Source organism: Hippoglossus hippoglossus, chromosome 6 (assembly GCF_009819705.1).
Source record: "Hippoglossus hippoglossus isolate fHipHip1 chromosome 6, fHipHip1.pri, whole genome shotgun sequence".
NCBI lineage: Eukaryota > Metazoa > Chordata > Actinopteri > Pleuronectiformes > Pleuronectidae > Hippoglossus > Hippoglossus hippoglossus.
In genome coordinates, this window is record NC_047156.1 from 15,559,472 (window position 1) to 15,575,616 (window position 16,145).

At 38.6% G+C, this 16,145-nt stretch overlaps 1 protein-coding gene across 1 annotated transcript; it reads left to right on the plus strand.

Annotated features, from left to right (window-relative positions):
• Positions 1-424: 424 nt before the first annotated feature.
• Positions 425-7,607, plus strand: saal1 (serum amyloid A-like 1). Its single transcript, XM_034587039.1, has 13 exons — positions 425-559; positions 2,216-2,439; positions 2,791-2,892; positions 3,570-3,653; positions 3,765-3,844; positions 4,413-4,472; positions 4,553-4,668; positions 4,844-5,006; positions 5,774-5,856; positions 5,947-6,138; positions 6,573-6,721; positions 6,836-6,928; positions 7,322-7,607. The coding sequence occupies exons 1-13, from the start codon at positions 556-558 to the stop codon at positions 7,397-7,399; spliced, it is 1,428 nt and encodes a 475-aa protein (XP_034442930.1). The 5' UTR covers positions 425-555; the 3' UTR covers positions 7,400-7,607.
• Positions 7,608-16,145: the final 8,538 nt, after the last annotated feature.

The following is a 16,145-nucleotide window of genomic DNA, read 5'->3' on the forward strand; positions in this document are numbered from 1 at the left end:
GTCTTCTCTCTGTATATTAGGATTGTTACCGTAAATTGTACTGTATGATTTATTTATTATTTGTTTAATTGTCTTAAATTTTGTATTTCTTTACTTATCAATTTATTTGTTTCTTTCTCTCGTTTCTTTGTAATCATGAGAGGATGTTGGGGAGGGTTGGGTGCATATTTGTTGTGTTGTGTACTTACTTGTTAAATATAAAAAAAGAACATCATAAAACAACAGCTCTTATATTAACATTTCACATTTACTGTATCGACACTTTATAATTGTAAACTTGTAAGTTATCCACATCTACTGGGCTTGTTTCCAGAAGGGCTGAAAAGGAGTAAATGTTCCCTACAGGTACACTGTCATTCCCCGTTCGTCCTGCAGGGGGAAGCAGATTAATTTGCTCTAAGGTGGTCGACCAGTACAAGAAGAAGTGTACCGCTTCCGCGCATGCGCAGCCAGTGACTTGATAAATGGAGGCTGTTTGTAATGTTTAGAAACAGAAACTCACGAATACTTACGTCATTATTCAGCAGCTAACTTCGTCTGCAGAGAGCGAACACTATGGGTGAGTTTACAAGAAGTTCATGAGTGAGGCCGTTTTAAAAACAACACACCGCTAGCTGCGATATGTGCAGCTGCTAGCTAAACTGCTAATCGGAAGTTCTTCAATACTAAAATGATCGTGTGTATTTACTGCAGTACTGTAAGGTACTGGAGGCAGTAACGTATTTAAAAGTTTTCTTTATCTATACCACTGTATGCGTCCACTCCACTACGTTTAATAAAATGAAATATTGTATTCAACACTCATTTGTTTGAGAGCTAGTTACTAAGTAAAATCAGATGCATCATTTAATTTATAAATAAATCTGAGATACTCGATCAAATTAGCCTGCATAACATGTATAACTTTGCATAATGATAATTGTTTACACTCCGTTCCTTCAGTGTTGGTGTTCACTGAGTATATTCTGTAAATAGCTCTCTGCTTAACATATATAGTTAAACAGCACCACAAAGTGCAACCTCAGAAATCACTGTGAAATTGAATCACTTTGACTTTGACTGAATCAAAACTGCAATAAAAGAGCTACTATATAACTTCAGTATCACAGCCTTAAGGAGGTTTTGATTTATTGCAGGGCATTTCTATCTGTCAACATTTCTTGGAGGTAAATACTGTATTGACAAGCCCGAGGTAATGACTATCGGCCTTGACACCGCTACATATAGAGTACTGAGGTTCTCTGTCTGAAACATCTAATTCAAATGTCAAAACTGTGGTGTCACCTTATGTGTTTTTTCTTTATCCAACTGCCTGGTCTTTCAGTTTCAGAGCAGGACTCACTCAATTCCCATTCATATTTTGTAATCGTTTCACTACTGAAAAACCCTGCGCTCTCACTCTAATAGTCCCTGCTTGTGCTTGGATTTGCTCTGCTCGTGCTCAAACTTGCACAATATTTTTGTTGCTTTAACAGATTTCCTGCGCTTCAGCTCTTCTCCTCACACCGACTCTGTACCTGCGTACAAACGGCTGCTCTCGCATTTCTCCTCTGCTCTTGGATTTATTCTTCTGTGCTCATCCATCAAAATTCCTCAACTAATAGAATGACATGTGTAGTGTTGACAAATGATATTGTCCTGCCCCATTGTGAGTGCCTTAGCTTTACTTCTATAAGGTTTCATGGTTACTTTAACTGGGTTAATGCACTCCTGCCCTCCATGGCTTTATTTACACACTTAGCTAACGCACCCACAATGAGTGTGCGACAGTTTCATTTGTCAACACTACACCTGGCATTCTGTTGGTGGGGGCATGTGTTCAAGCATCAAAATATCGGTCATTGCTATTTAAATAAAGCTTAATATCATTAATATTAGGCAGCATTGGTTTTTTTTCTATGTGACTAGAACATATAAATGTATATTCTTAAAATTCTGGGAATATTTTGATTCCAAAGATAACAGGACTAGTCTGGATGTTTTTGCTTTTCCTGTTCATTAAATACCTGTCAAATATATGTCAAGACATTGTTGCCTAAATCCTGTAAATCCAGTTCTTATATAAAGCAGTCCTGCTCAGTGACACTCCAGCACGTATTGAGCGTTAGCTGCCTTAGTAAAAACCAAAACATGTATTGCTGATAAATCTCCTTACGTTATATAATCAGTCCCCAAATCTAATTTGTGCCACCATCTTTTGTTGTTGTTTCCCCAGAGTTGAGTGATGACTCTACTATCGAGTCTGGTGACTCTAACGATACAGAGGAGATGGAGAAATGGAGATCGACATCTCTAATTGCACAGTCCCCTGTAATGGACCGTAACCCATCACCACCCCGAGAGACAGCTGATGGAGAGGAGGATGAAAATGCGGATGCAATTGGAAACACTGTGTACAGCAAGCTCTGGCTTTTCACCACCCTGAATCGTCTCATCCGTGTAGGCAGGCTGTTTGTTGAGAATTTCATAAAATACATAATGATTTCTTACATAAAAATGTATTAATTTAATAGTTCATATCTTCAATGGAAATCACAGCAGCAACTAATCTGAACTTGTCTAGTAGTGACAACTTAATCCTGAGTTGTATTTGTTTTCTAGAGCTATTGAACAATGTACTTTCCTCATCAGCCAATTTAGAGATGACAAATCAAATCAGAAGCGATGATAAATCTTTCAATTACAGTTGATATTGATAGCAGCATCTCCACTGTATGTCCTTTGTGCAGTTGCTCTCTGCTGCAAACTGTACATCATAACATCACAACATGTTTGTTAAATGTCTTACAGATGATCAAAGATCATTCAGAGGAAGAATCTGAAGGTCCAATGCAGCTCGAGGATGATGATGAGGAAGATCTATCTAGAGTTTGGGATATGACGATGGACAAGGTCAAGTTCCCATTAACCTTTGTCCCATATGCTTCACAGTCTTTGTTTACAAACGCTTTTCTTTACCACGGGACGTTAAGTTGTGTTGTGTAAATATATCACTCATGTCGTGGACAGTATAGGTGATAATTGATCAGACATTAATGTAGTAAATTAGATAATTAAAAAAAACAAGTTGCAGTGGTAAACATTTACACAAAAAGCTCATTTGAAATTAAGTTAAATGATCTATGCACTAGAAGTTGTACCACATACTGTGAATCAAATGATTGAAATATGCAGCTGGTATCTTTGTGTCGTTCATAAAGCATTAACAATGATTTTAAACATATACTTAGATGACAGTTAATTAGGTACCTAGCTAATACTAGCTCATATAATAGCTCTGCAATAAATCATCCCTTCTGTAAGCTTATAATGTTTAGTTTCTAAAACGACGATGTTTTTACGAATAATAATTTAAATAATTTATAATTACAACCTAAAACATTTCTATTGCCTGAATAAAACTGTATTAGAGGATTTGAGGCTTTGTTGTTTGTCTTACCCTTGAACTGTATTGGATTATACTGACAACTGTTTTTGTTTTTAGCCCAACTTCATTGATAACAATGAGGTGAGAGGTGAACAATTGTAGAAGTTTCGATATTTACTATTTATCTACCTTACATCTATAGGACGTTGCTGGTTTTATGCTGGAATTTAAAGCCCCTGATATCCTTCTTGGGATGATCGTCAAATCTAAATGTCCACGACTCACAGTGAGTAAAATTCCATTCCGGTTTTTGCACAGTCTCAAATATAATCCAATGTCTATTTCTGAGCTGTGAGAGTTCCATCACTTGTAAAAGATTTTTCCTGTGCTTCTCTAGGAAATTTGTGTGGGAATCCTCGGGAACATGGCTTGTTTTCCAGACACGTGTCTGACTCTCAGCCAAAATGAAGACTTAGTGTGGGTAGAAGTCATCATCTGTCATCGTTGTTTCATAGATACTAGACATAGACTGTATATAGAGATGGACGACGTGTCTTCCTCCCACTTTCCATGAATTAAGCTAAAATATCCTGGATATGAATGCTGCCAGCTTGCACATTTGGAGCCAGAGTCTCTGCAGTAGCGAGGTCCTGTTGATACACATGCTTGACATATCACGTGCCAGTTTTAGCTGTCAATCTTGACCTTTCACCATATTTTTATAGCATCAAATAACTAATTGAAACCAAACTTACCAGAAAAATCTAACTTGAACAAACATTAGTGTGATTAAAAACTACCAAAAATGAAGAAAACCTCCTTTGAGAAATTTCTTTTGATGTGATATATATTTATTTTGTATGGTCCATGTCCCATCCATTAACATGTAGGAGGCGACATTTATGACCTGGACCAGGTTGCAATTGAACCACTTTGGCTTCACTATTGGGCAGCAGTCATGTTATCCATCTTTATATACAGTCTACGTTTTTTTGTACACTACTGGGATTCACGCTATATAATGCAACTCCCTGTGTGTCCACAGAGCTGTGCTGTTGCTTCTTCTTGCAGACGCAGATCCTCCAACCCTTCTGGAAACAAGCAGGTGAGGTTTCCATTTCCTGTCGACATCTGAGATGTAGGGACTGAGGGAGAAGTGTTAACTCTCTCTGATGATGTTTGCAGGTTTCTGCTGACTGGTCTCTCTCAGAAAGATGTTTGTTCCCTCTGGCTTCAGCGAATACGACAGCAGACATCTGTGCAATCCAACCTCTGCTTCATCATGTGCAGCTCCACCAACAGTACTTTGTTTTTGCTCATTTCTTTTTTATCATTAGCTAAAGAAGTTTTACTTTTGTATAATTATAATCAGTTTGGTATGAGATGAATTGCAGTGTCTCAAAGTCACAATAAGTTTGATGGTTACTATTTGTAACCTTTGTGTGCTTCCTAAAAAGATTATTCTCTGTTTTATAGAGGACCTGCTCGAGAAGGTGGGAGAGCTGGTTGACAAACTGTTTGACCTTGACGAAGAGCTGATGAAGAGTTGGATCACAGCTCAGCCTAGTGAGGAGGGGGATGATGCTGAAAGCCGTCTGGATGTGGCCTCATGCCTTCTCGAAGCAGCCAAGCAGCTTAGGTGGGAATGTTTTAATTCAGGAGAATGGTAGTTGTATTTTCATGATTACGTTAATTTTCAATAGGAATATGAAAATCTACAAGGAAAGCTTTGAAAATACAGTTTTTAAAAATGAACCATTTTAATGAGGGTTGAGTTATGGCGCCTGATGATGATATATTGGCAACGTTTCCCATGATGTTGCTATCAAACCCTTATGACAAAGAAATGTAACTGAGGCTTAATATTTTTAGTTGAGCATACATTTTATTCTAAATACTACTACTCTAGATAAAAGGAAAACACAAATACAACCAAATATATAGAACTTGAATTAAGAAAATACACATTTTCTTTATAACATAGAATATAAACATACATGCGTTTCCTTACTGCAGCGTTTATTTATACGTCTGTGAAAGGCTCATAGTGACAGATTTTTATCAGCCAAACCATAAATCGCTTGGGTTCTAGTTCAGATGTATAAATTTATGGGAATTTGCGAAATATGAAGTGATATTTTCTTTCATTTTAGATAGATCCTCAGGTAGTTTTACTTAGATTAACAATAATTTTAGTGTGATAAGACGCTCTCAGACTCTCCTTTTCCTTTTGTATATTTATATTTAGCTTCTCCAATGCATTGGTGATTTGCTGTTATTGACATTGTGTCGTAAAATATGTGTATATTTTATTGTTGTTCTGATACAACAGAGTATAACAGTTACACACAATGTTGATAATGTAGCTGAGCCTCAGCATTCAACAGGATTAACTTGTTTTCACAGACCAGAGAGTTCTACTGGCTTAGAGGTTTACCTTCATGCCCTCCAACTCCTCACCACCGTAGATGAGGGCATTCAGGGTTTTGGTAAGACTCATCTTCAGCTGCCGTCCCACCATCTCACAAGTTAACGAGTCACGTTTATGTGGTAATATTATGCTTGACTGTTTCCTCTAGCGTCCCCCGATGGGCCTGGCAAAGCAGTATGGGACTTTGTCTGTGAGATTGTATGTGAAGACCTTTGCCGGCCCGAAGATCTTCCCGTTGTCCTGCAGGAGGAGAAGAAGAAGAGCATTTTGGTTCAGTCGCTTTCTGTTCTCCAGGCTCTTTATAGATGCCAGGATCAGTGGCCCAGCAAAAGTGACACAAGTGAGTTAGTCGAACTGCTTCACTGTTCTTTCTAAATTTACACATAAATCCCCCTGATTGCTTTCTTGTCTAAAGAAGTTACCTGGCTAAATGAAAAACATCCAAATGCAAAGGGAAAGAATTGTTTTGTGCATTTCACTGAAATCTGCTTTGAGCTTCTGTATCTTGCTCATGGTGAGAAGAGAGACTTTCCAAAACAGTTACCCACACTCTTCTCAATGTGGATATAAGGCAAAACACTAGTAGGTCCTTTAGTGTTTTTGCATAATAAGGAATAACATTGAAAAACATATATCAAGTGTGCTAAATATTGCCCGTTTGGAGGTTCAGCACTTCCTCCTCCCTCATTTTCCTTTTTCGAATGTGCCTAGTTCTAATTCAAAATAGAAAAGATGAATGTTTTTGTGCAAATATCTTCTGTGTTTTGTTTCTAGGTCTGACCCTTGTGGAGACCATTCTGCGGGTGCTTCAGTTCCACAGTGAATGCAAAGATAATGAAGGCAGTAAGGAAGATGAACAGCTCAACACTCTGGCAGAGATCACGACTGAGTTTCTTGCTGATATCTGCAGTCAGATTCCCAAGGTCGAGGAGCACTCTGTTCAAATGCAACTGTTGAAGAATCATAAAATAATATGAACCAGAACTTCCTGTTCTCTGTGAAAGGCCACTGACAGGTCTGTTCTTTGTTCTTCATAGGACACCGTTGCAGATCTGGTGAAGAAAGGTTTTCTGACAGAGAAGATGTGTCTCACAGCTGCAGGCAGTTTGTTTCCCAAGTTTAAAGCTTCAGTAAGTGCTGCCTCCAAATGCTTGATTAGTTTAAATCTTGCATTACATTCAGTTGGTTGGTTAGAGCTCCTTGTTTTTATCTCAGTTTCTCATGGTTTTAAATGGAATAACTTTTAAGTTTCTCTAGTGTTGGCGAGACAAAATGAGCAATTTATTAATAAAGTAATCAATTTATTCATCGAGTTAAATTAACTTTCTACAAATATTTTTTGCTCGCATTTTTTTCTCGAGGAGCGGTCACCACTTCAGCTAAATGTCATTGGTTCACATAAAGGGATTTATTTTTGGAGCTGGTTTCAGTCCAGGACGTGTGATGGACCGCTGCCACACACCACCGGCTTCTGTGGAAAATAAACACCATGTTTCCACCCCACCCTTCTTCCTCTTGTGTAGTTTCAGCACCTGCAGCTCATGTTGTCAGAGACTGATCCGCAGCTGGCAGACACGATGAGGAGCCAGTTTCCTGAATGAGACGACCAGCAACACGCTCATCCAGACCCTCACCACTGCTCTTTGTACTGGATCCTACTTCAAGTCAGATTATTTACATTTCCACTGGGAAGGCTCAGATCAGTCTGTAAGAGTAGTACAAGTTGTTCTGATGTTTTTTAAATTGTTTTGAGAGGGATATTTTTGTATTGATTTCATTTGATCTGTTAATAAAACCTTTTTTTGTTTATCAGCGTTTACTGAAGCATCATTATGTGGCTGAATGAACAAACCTCATGCAAACCAAGAGAGGCTTAGAGGAATAATACAGTCGTCCAATAATGGTAAAAACAATCCTCAAATTGTCTTTGTGCGACTATGTTTGGACTCATTAAAGGTCTCTGTAAATTTACAGGGCAATACAGGACAGTTAATTGGCCTAAAAAATTCTGCGATGTTTTTTCTTTATTTAAAATAAACTGCTGTAGTATTATACATTTTACAACTGGAAATATACACCCCATTTTATGATTTAATTATCCTTGTCTATTTGGCACATGTCAACAAGTGTCTCTGTAAAACATGCATCCAGAAAATTAAATAGTCACAAGTCCTCTGCAGTTTGGCCAAAGAGTCTATTTTAAATACGAAAAATGTTTATAAGTTTATATGTTTAATTATTAAACATGAAATACATTTGTCACAATTAATGATTTGAGTAATTCTAAAACTATTTAACTATATATATTTCTATAGATTAAATTGCATTGAGTGTCTATTGAGTCACCTTTTCAAGCATATGAGTAATTGTGCTGATTCTGATGACAACATCAAGTGTTTACCAGAGGGTGACAGTCACTCTGTAAGGACAATAAAATTAGATGAAAGGCTCCAGCCCGGCCACAATGAACTCATTTGGTTTCCAAAAGCCCCATTTCGCCCACTCACGGAGAAGAGCGGGACGGCCTGCGCATTTCCAGCGAGCGTACGAAGGCTCTGTGAATATAGCAGCTTTTTAATTAAAGCTTGGATTGATATGGAGAACACTCTTTCTAATGGAAATCCTGAGATGGTCTGAGTGCACGCGAGGCAGAGATCACCCTATGGGAACCCCCCCCCCCCTGTCTTTTTAATGCTGCTGCCTGTCGACGAGGTCTGAACCTTGATGGACCCATGATGTTCATACGTGGCTGGCGCCTTGATCTGCGAGTCATGTTCTGTTTGTGTTGTAATTGGCTAGAATGATGTGGATGTAATCGTGCTTGGCCTTTCAAGATTGCTTGTGGCCAGTGACTTGCTCTTTGCGGGCTGCTCTGACTCCGGGCCTCGCTCGCAGGCGCGTCATGTCACAGAGATGAGGGTGAAGCCCAGATGCTTCCTGCTGCCCTGCCAAACTTCATTGTCAGTCTGCCGGTCTTCACAGGGGCTTGATATGATCTGACTCCGTGAACACAACGCAGCAGGCCGCTCCTCGTGCGACTGGAGCTTTGTACACATCAGAGAGATGAGGCATGTCAGGCCTGTCTGATGCTGATGCTGGATGTCAGTTTATTCTTGTTGTGTTTACCTCTGCCCACACAACTAACTTCCTGTTCTTTTAAATGAGCTGACATTTGCCTTACAGTCAAAACTGTTCTATTTTGGTCCCACATTTGTGTGAAAATTCACACGTGTTCAACGTCCTGATGTAGCCTGGAAAGAATAGAACACTACCTTTCACATACATACCCATGAATATGTTGATTTAAGATATTTTATGAAGGTTTATTCCCAGGCTTTTAAAAAGCTCTTCTATATTACTTCTATAGATTCGAAGATTTAAACTGATCTCTCATGATCATATATTTTCCGAGAATAAATTTGTGTCATGCCCTGACACTCAGACTGATTCGCCCTTGATGAAAAAAATAACCCTTCTGATATAAGCCGTCCTAAGTGTGTGTGTAAAACCCCTCACACTGGTGTAGTACCTGTTGCTGGGCGAGCAGGAGGGATAATGAAGGGAGGAAGAATGCGTGAGCAGCTCCACGTTCCCCTCTCCTTTGATTCTAAGGCCTGGCCTATTCACAACCACCTGGTCAAGGCCTGTTAATAAAGACACATGATGCTGTTGGGTGCAATCAAAGCCCCCTTCAGCTCATTTCCTGAGTTCCCTGGCTTTCTATCTCTTGTCAACAGAATCACAATGAAACTTTCCTCTTTGTGATCCTCAAATATCAAAGACACTGACGTTTCCTGCTCGCAAAAAAGTGATGAGGTGACGTCTGTGTTTGCATTTAACTGCATTTTCGGCTGCTTAGACCAGCTTATCTGTCAGGATATGGAAAGACAAAACCAGACAGCATGGATGCTATACTGTGTGTCAGTGGCACAGCAATAATATTTTTTATATGTGTCATCAACACAATGTAATGCACATGTCTTCAAAATAGATAAAGTAAAAGAAAATATGAGGTACATCTTTTCTGGACATGAGACCTCTAATTCTTACTGTTTGTTTTGAGATGATCAAATTCTGATCTGGTTATTTTCTTTACACAACACTGACATGTCAAATTTAGTTTTTGCCTACAACTGAAAACTGATAGTTTAAGGAATTGATTGAAAATTAACAATATAAGCATAAGCTTAAAATTATTATAAAGGACAACAATATTTTGAGACACTGTTAGAAAGTAGCTTTAATGCTATAACTATATTTAGTTTGTTGTGAGAAATGCATCCTGAAATTTTACTATCTGTGGTGAGCATTAACCTGGGATATAATCTATGATTAATTATATCACCTTCTTGAGTTATTTGTTGTAATATTTTAATGTTTTTGAGGGTAAGTCGTGTTGCAAATGCTGTTTTCTTTCTCCCCTGTCTGATGCCACTTCTCTCCGTGCCTGCCTGTGTGTGAATGATTTTCTTTCTTCCTCCTCGTCATGAAGTGGGCTGACTTTATTTCTGTATTTCCACCCTGTCTTTATTTGTCTGATGGAAGTTTAATTGCATCCAGCATTGCTCTAAACCATAGTCACTCGGTCAGGTGTGATAAGCAATATTATTGCCATGTATCACACACTCGTTCTATTTTTAACCTGGCTCATAAAGCTGGTAACTAGTCTTGACAGTCCAGATCACTCCACTGAGGTATGGTGGTGAGATGTTGTGACGTTCATAATCAGGAACTTTCCTCTGCAGCAGTGAACTACTATAACTCACTACCTGTAGGATGTACAGTACATTAATGTGGCTGGCAGCCATTACATGCAGATACTCCTCACTCCTACACTCGAGTGAGATTTACTACCCACACACCCGCTGAACTACATCCAACCCACACAGGTTACCCACAAGGCCTTTGTCCTTAAACGGGGCAACTAAATACATAATTTAAACTGAAGCAGGGATTTGATTTTATAAACATTTTTGATAGATTATATTAAAAGTAATTGAGACTAAATCTGCCACTTCAATAAAAGTGGTGGGGACATTTTTCTCCAGCTTAATCCGTGTAAATGACACTTGTGATTTGACTTGCAAATGGTTAATTTAGCCCGACAGGTTGAATAACAGTGGTCCAAGAAATGAGCCCTGGGGGACTCCATATATTTCAACTGCTGATCCGCTCAGATTTCTAATCTGCAATGGCAAAAAAAGATCCTGCTTCCGAAATTATGGTCTGAGTCGAGGTCTGTGTCAGATAATCTCACCCACAACATGATGAAGGCTGGTTAAATTCATATTGTAGTAAATGTAATAGTTTTTGAGTATTTCGATAGTAAGATGATATCTTGAAAATGAAAGCATTAGAATATTTGCTTTAGTTGGTAAGAGATCTTCAGCAAAATATGGAGGAAGGCTTGGAATTTGATGAAGACCTTTTTACTAAATGCAAATAAAAAGTGAATACAATTAGTTTTCTCAAAATTTTTAATTGATTGTACTAGAGAAATGAGGTTGTATTATCAGCTAAATTCATTAGTAATTAAAACATATTCAAATAGAATTCCGGAATAGTTGCATGATACTTTTAGTGAATCTTAAAGTTTACTATCGTTTTCTTTTTCTTTTTTTTTGCATTGTGACGTTTCTATTTTGAATGCGGCAGGTGTTTATGGGCACAGTTCTATCCTGTCCTGTCCTTGTGCACACGGACGCCTGTCACCAAGTGGCATATGTTGCTGTTTGCTCTGCAATGAAAGAATCGGAGCTAATTAAAGAGCCGTAGCCCTGTCACAGGAAGCACACGCAGGACGACCATTCACTGTTCTGATTAGTTAGTTGTTCAAACAAGGCTCGGGATCAGGTGAAAGAGTGGAATTCTGGTGATGAAGTGTCATTAGAAGACCTTGGCTTTTCTGGAAATTCAAACAACACTACTCAGGAGTGAAAGAGCTACATGACCATTCTACAGAGGTAGAACCACAGGGACTTGAAATGATATGAAATACACTGTATACTCAGTATTCTGTTAAACATGATCTTTCCAATGCAACAAAAATAAGTCTTTACTCTGAATATACTGTTATCTATCATAGAAAACATTCAATCTGTTTATTAAAAAGAACTGTTTTTGGTGTCTGTTGCCACAACAATTAAAACAAGTGCAACTAAACAGATGTTGTCTGACTTACAATCACAGATTGGTTTGAGCATTCATGGTACAGTATGTTCACTGTAGTGTTTGCATTTGATGCTGAAAGAATTTACAATTGTTCTATTTTTGGTTTTGATCCTCAACTCGACTTTGATCTTCAATCAATCTGTACTCTGCAATAGATGAGAAAATAATTAATTATAGTAGCATACTGAAGCCATTGTTTATATATTGACTGCATCTATTTCTTTGTTTGTTCATATAGTTTGTATTTTGCTGTCATTCAAATCTCTGGCACATCCCACATGAGATTTCAAGAAGCTGCAATTTATAGAGACATGAATTTTTTTGGGTTACACATATACATAACGATAAGTAAACACACTAGTTGCATAATTACCAGTTCGCCAATATTTTTGAAATAACATGTTTTTGTGAAAATGATTGAATGAATCGTGCACTGAATAGCAGAAGACATGAAGGAAAACTATAAAGCTAAAGTTAAGGTTTTTTTCCCATTATTTTCCTGTTTTTCTCCAAGTAACTGACTGAGGGTTTGTGCAAAATCTATCTCAGTCTTTGTGTAGCATATAAAACAAATACAAAAATAAGTGTTGCTCTTTTTTAAAACAAGTCAAATTACAGAGTTGAAAACAATATTACAGTAACGTGTGAATGTAAATACTTCAGCTGGCATCTGCCCTGCTGAGGCATCTATGAGCAAGACACTGAATATCTATCAAAGGCACTGTGACCTCTGACCTCCCTGTGGAAAACCCAATAAGTTATTGACGGATATTAGAGAAACTTTTCTCCCACGTCTCCAGTGGGATGTAGAGCAGTTCTAACACATTCTAATGCTCATGCTGGGCAGATTCTTAGCACCAGGGGTGAGATTAGCCACAGAGATCTCTGGGTGCTCAGACACTGTGAATAAATCCCTCTGATTGAAGTGAACAGATCTGGGACAGAGAGGTCGCAGTGCAGCTGTCACACACACACACACACACACACACACACACACACACACACACACACACACACACACACACACACACACACACATACACACACATACACATACACACACATACACATACACACACTCAGACACATCTGTAACACAGCATCTCCTTCTCACTCACCTCGACAGAGTAATTAACACAGAAGACTAAAACTTTATATAAAGAAATGTTCGGGGAACAACAACAGAGTTTCCACGGCTGGTTTCCATAAAAGTAGGTTTTGTTTCAGCACTGAGACGTGTGAATGTATTTATTGAGCGCTCACATGATCTGAGTGCAGTAGAGCATGAAGAGCCTTATCTGCTCCTGCAGCAGATCAATATTAGTATGATTCAATATTTGAGTTTAGGTATAACTGAGGGCATTTTTTTTTTACAGTACATACATATGTATGTTGATGAATATAAAGAGGGATTGAATAACCTTTTTACCTTGTGCTTTTTGAACATCAATACATTTGTAAACCTGAATGTGGAAGAATGTCTCCATGACCATCGAGGGTGGGAACTTCAAATGTTCTGCTTGGAAAATGGTTGTGAATGGCTGAATCGTTGCATCATATTATCTCATCCTTGAAGCTAATTATTACAGTGACGCAAGGTAGCTGCTTCACCAGGACGGTGGACCACAATAAGCCTTTTATTCAGGCCACACTCTCTCTGCCTTGTCAAAGTACTTGTTGGCTTTAAAGCATCTCAGAGCAACTGTGTCACCCTGTGAAGGGGAAAGCAGCACGAGCAACATCATATTATTTATTACAGTCGGTAACTATTGAAACATATAATTCAATACAGATAACATTAGAGATGGTGTATTCATAATAAATACTGAAATGAAAGCAGTTTGAATGAAAAAGTTGTGATTTGCAAACTGTGTGAAATCTAACGGGCCTCTGAAAATGACATTAAACGACGGAGATCTGATCCAGGAGCTGTCAAGACATGAAGAGATCAAACACAGGACCGGAGCGACCGCAGCCTTACAGTGATGTGCTGAAAATGTATTTGTAAGTGGATTTGGACGAGCTTGATCCTGCTCAGTGGCAGCTCAGCTCAGTGTTTGGGCTTTGTGAAAAGAACAGTTCATTACTGAGTCCTGAACAATGACGCACTCATGCCATTCAGGAGCTTTGTCCTTTTCCTGCTCATTCTTTAGGGAGACACAAGCCTAGAATACCTATTCTCGGAAAAGGAAAAAAATCAAGCCTTTTCAGAGTATTAGTCACAGAGTTTGTCTATAAGGTCCACATCACTGTTTGTTTTGCTTTAGGCAGCTGCAGCCTGGTTAACTCCTTGTGACGTTCACTGACGTACGCTGGTGTCAATGGACGGACGCAGAACCTCATGAGTTTATTCGACAGAAATCAAATTTTCTCCTCCCATTTTCTTTTATAGAGACTGAAGATAATAAGAAATACAACCGCATATTTTATAAGATGTTAAAATCCTTGCATGATTGTTTTATCCAGAGTCCACCACACTCAGAAAATCTGAGGTTTAGGCAGCAATTGATGCTGTGATGCTCCCCATCAGTATGATTGCTGCAACCAGTGCTACCACAGAGACAGAAATTATGTGTAAATGCAGACTGACAACTATATGTCAGATCTCATAAGTTCAGATCTGTCAGCTCTATAGCCTCATTCGAATCTCTTTTATAAATATGCTTTCCATTTCCTCACAATTGCGGTATTATAACATTTTTAACTAAAGCCAAGGCCCAACAGTCCCCTTGTATTCAATCAAGCTGCACCCGATTTCACACACTCATAAATCTCAGTTCCCTGAATATTTTCATCAAGGTCCAGGAATTATTCTCTGTAAAATCAGTGAAAATGTTGAAAAATGTCACAATGGTAAAAAAAAAAAAGGAAAACACTATTCCTGGATCCACTCCCTGATCCACACCACACCACAATTTTTGTGTAATCTGCTTACGAACAAACACACGTACAGGGGTGAAAATATAACCTCCTTGGTGGAGATAAAAATAATAATAACATTATGTTGTACTTGCCTCTGTTCGGTTTGTCCTTTACACTGTTTAAATGATTGTATTCACTTTTATTTCTCAGGCATTTCCTCTTTGGCTGTGTTATTTATAACTGTGTTATCGTCATTAGCCAACATAATATCAGATGGTTTAAGTTTCCTGAGTGGTGACTGCTCGATTTATATGATCAACAGTCTAAAACATATTCATATTTAATTTACAAAAATACAGCAAAAACAAAAAACACATTAAAAAAGGAAATAGGAAATATTTGATGTTGGGGCTTAAGAAGTAATTGAATTGGTGTGGTGTAAATTGATTCATCCAGTAATCGACAAATCATTTCAGCTGTAATTTAAAATAAATAAATGTCTTTCTATGAGCAGCTTCAGGATGATATAAGGCTACACTCTGTCTGCTGTGGTTATTATTTCTAATTGAGACTTACAATAACTGTATGCAGATGTAACATGCGGGGGTGTGCAAATGTTTTGTGTTGTTGCTCTGGCGATGTGTTGTATTGTGTTAGTGCATTAAAGCAGAAACGGTTGCCCTCTATGTGGAGGTGATAAGGAGCTTAAGCTAACAGGCAAGTAAACATCATCACTGATCTTAAGGTGTGTGTGTGTGTGTGTGTGTGTGTGTGTGTGTTCGTGTGTGTGTGTGTATGTGTGTGTGTATGTACGTGTGTGTGTGTGTGTGTGTAGCTTAAAACTTTATGAGTAATACACAGGGGCTCATGTCATCACTGACTCCTCTGTCAATATGAATATGTTGCCAGATGCGTTTCACAGAACCAGAACCAGAAGAGACAGAACAGACCGGCGCCTATATAATGACTGAATTACGTTTAAGCTGATCTCCTCTGGCAATGCTTTGCCATTTAGAATAAAACATGCATGTATAATGAAAGCTTGACCCTTGCTAACTGCTCTGCCTAACACAATATCTTGGGGCAGACCTGGGTTCAGCTCCTGGCAGGCGGAAGTTCCCCTCGCTGCCTTCTCAGGGTTGTGTAAAGCATCCGCCCATGTCACGGGTAACACAGGCCAGGACCACCTGAGACAAGCTGCATGTGCACCGGCCACATGTACCGCTGCATAAGAGCCATGTGAATGGAGCTAAAAGTGATGGCCGACCAGACAAAGACACTTCAGACTTTCCTATTTTCTGAGGCAGCTTAGAG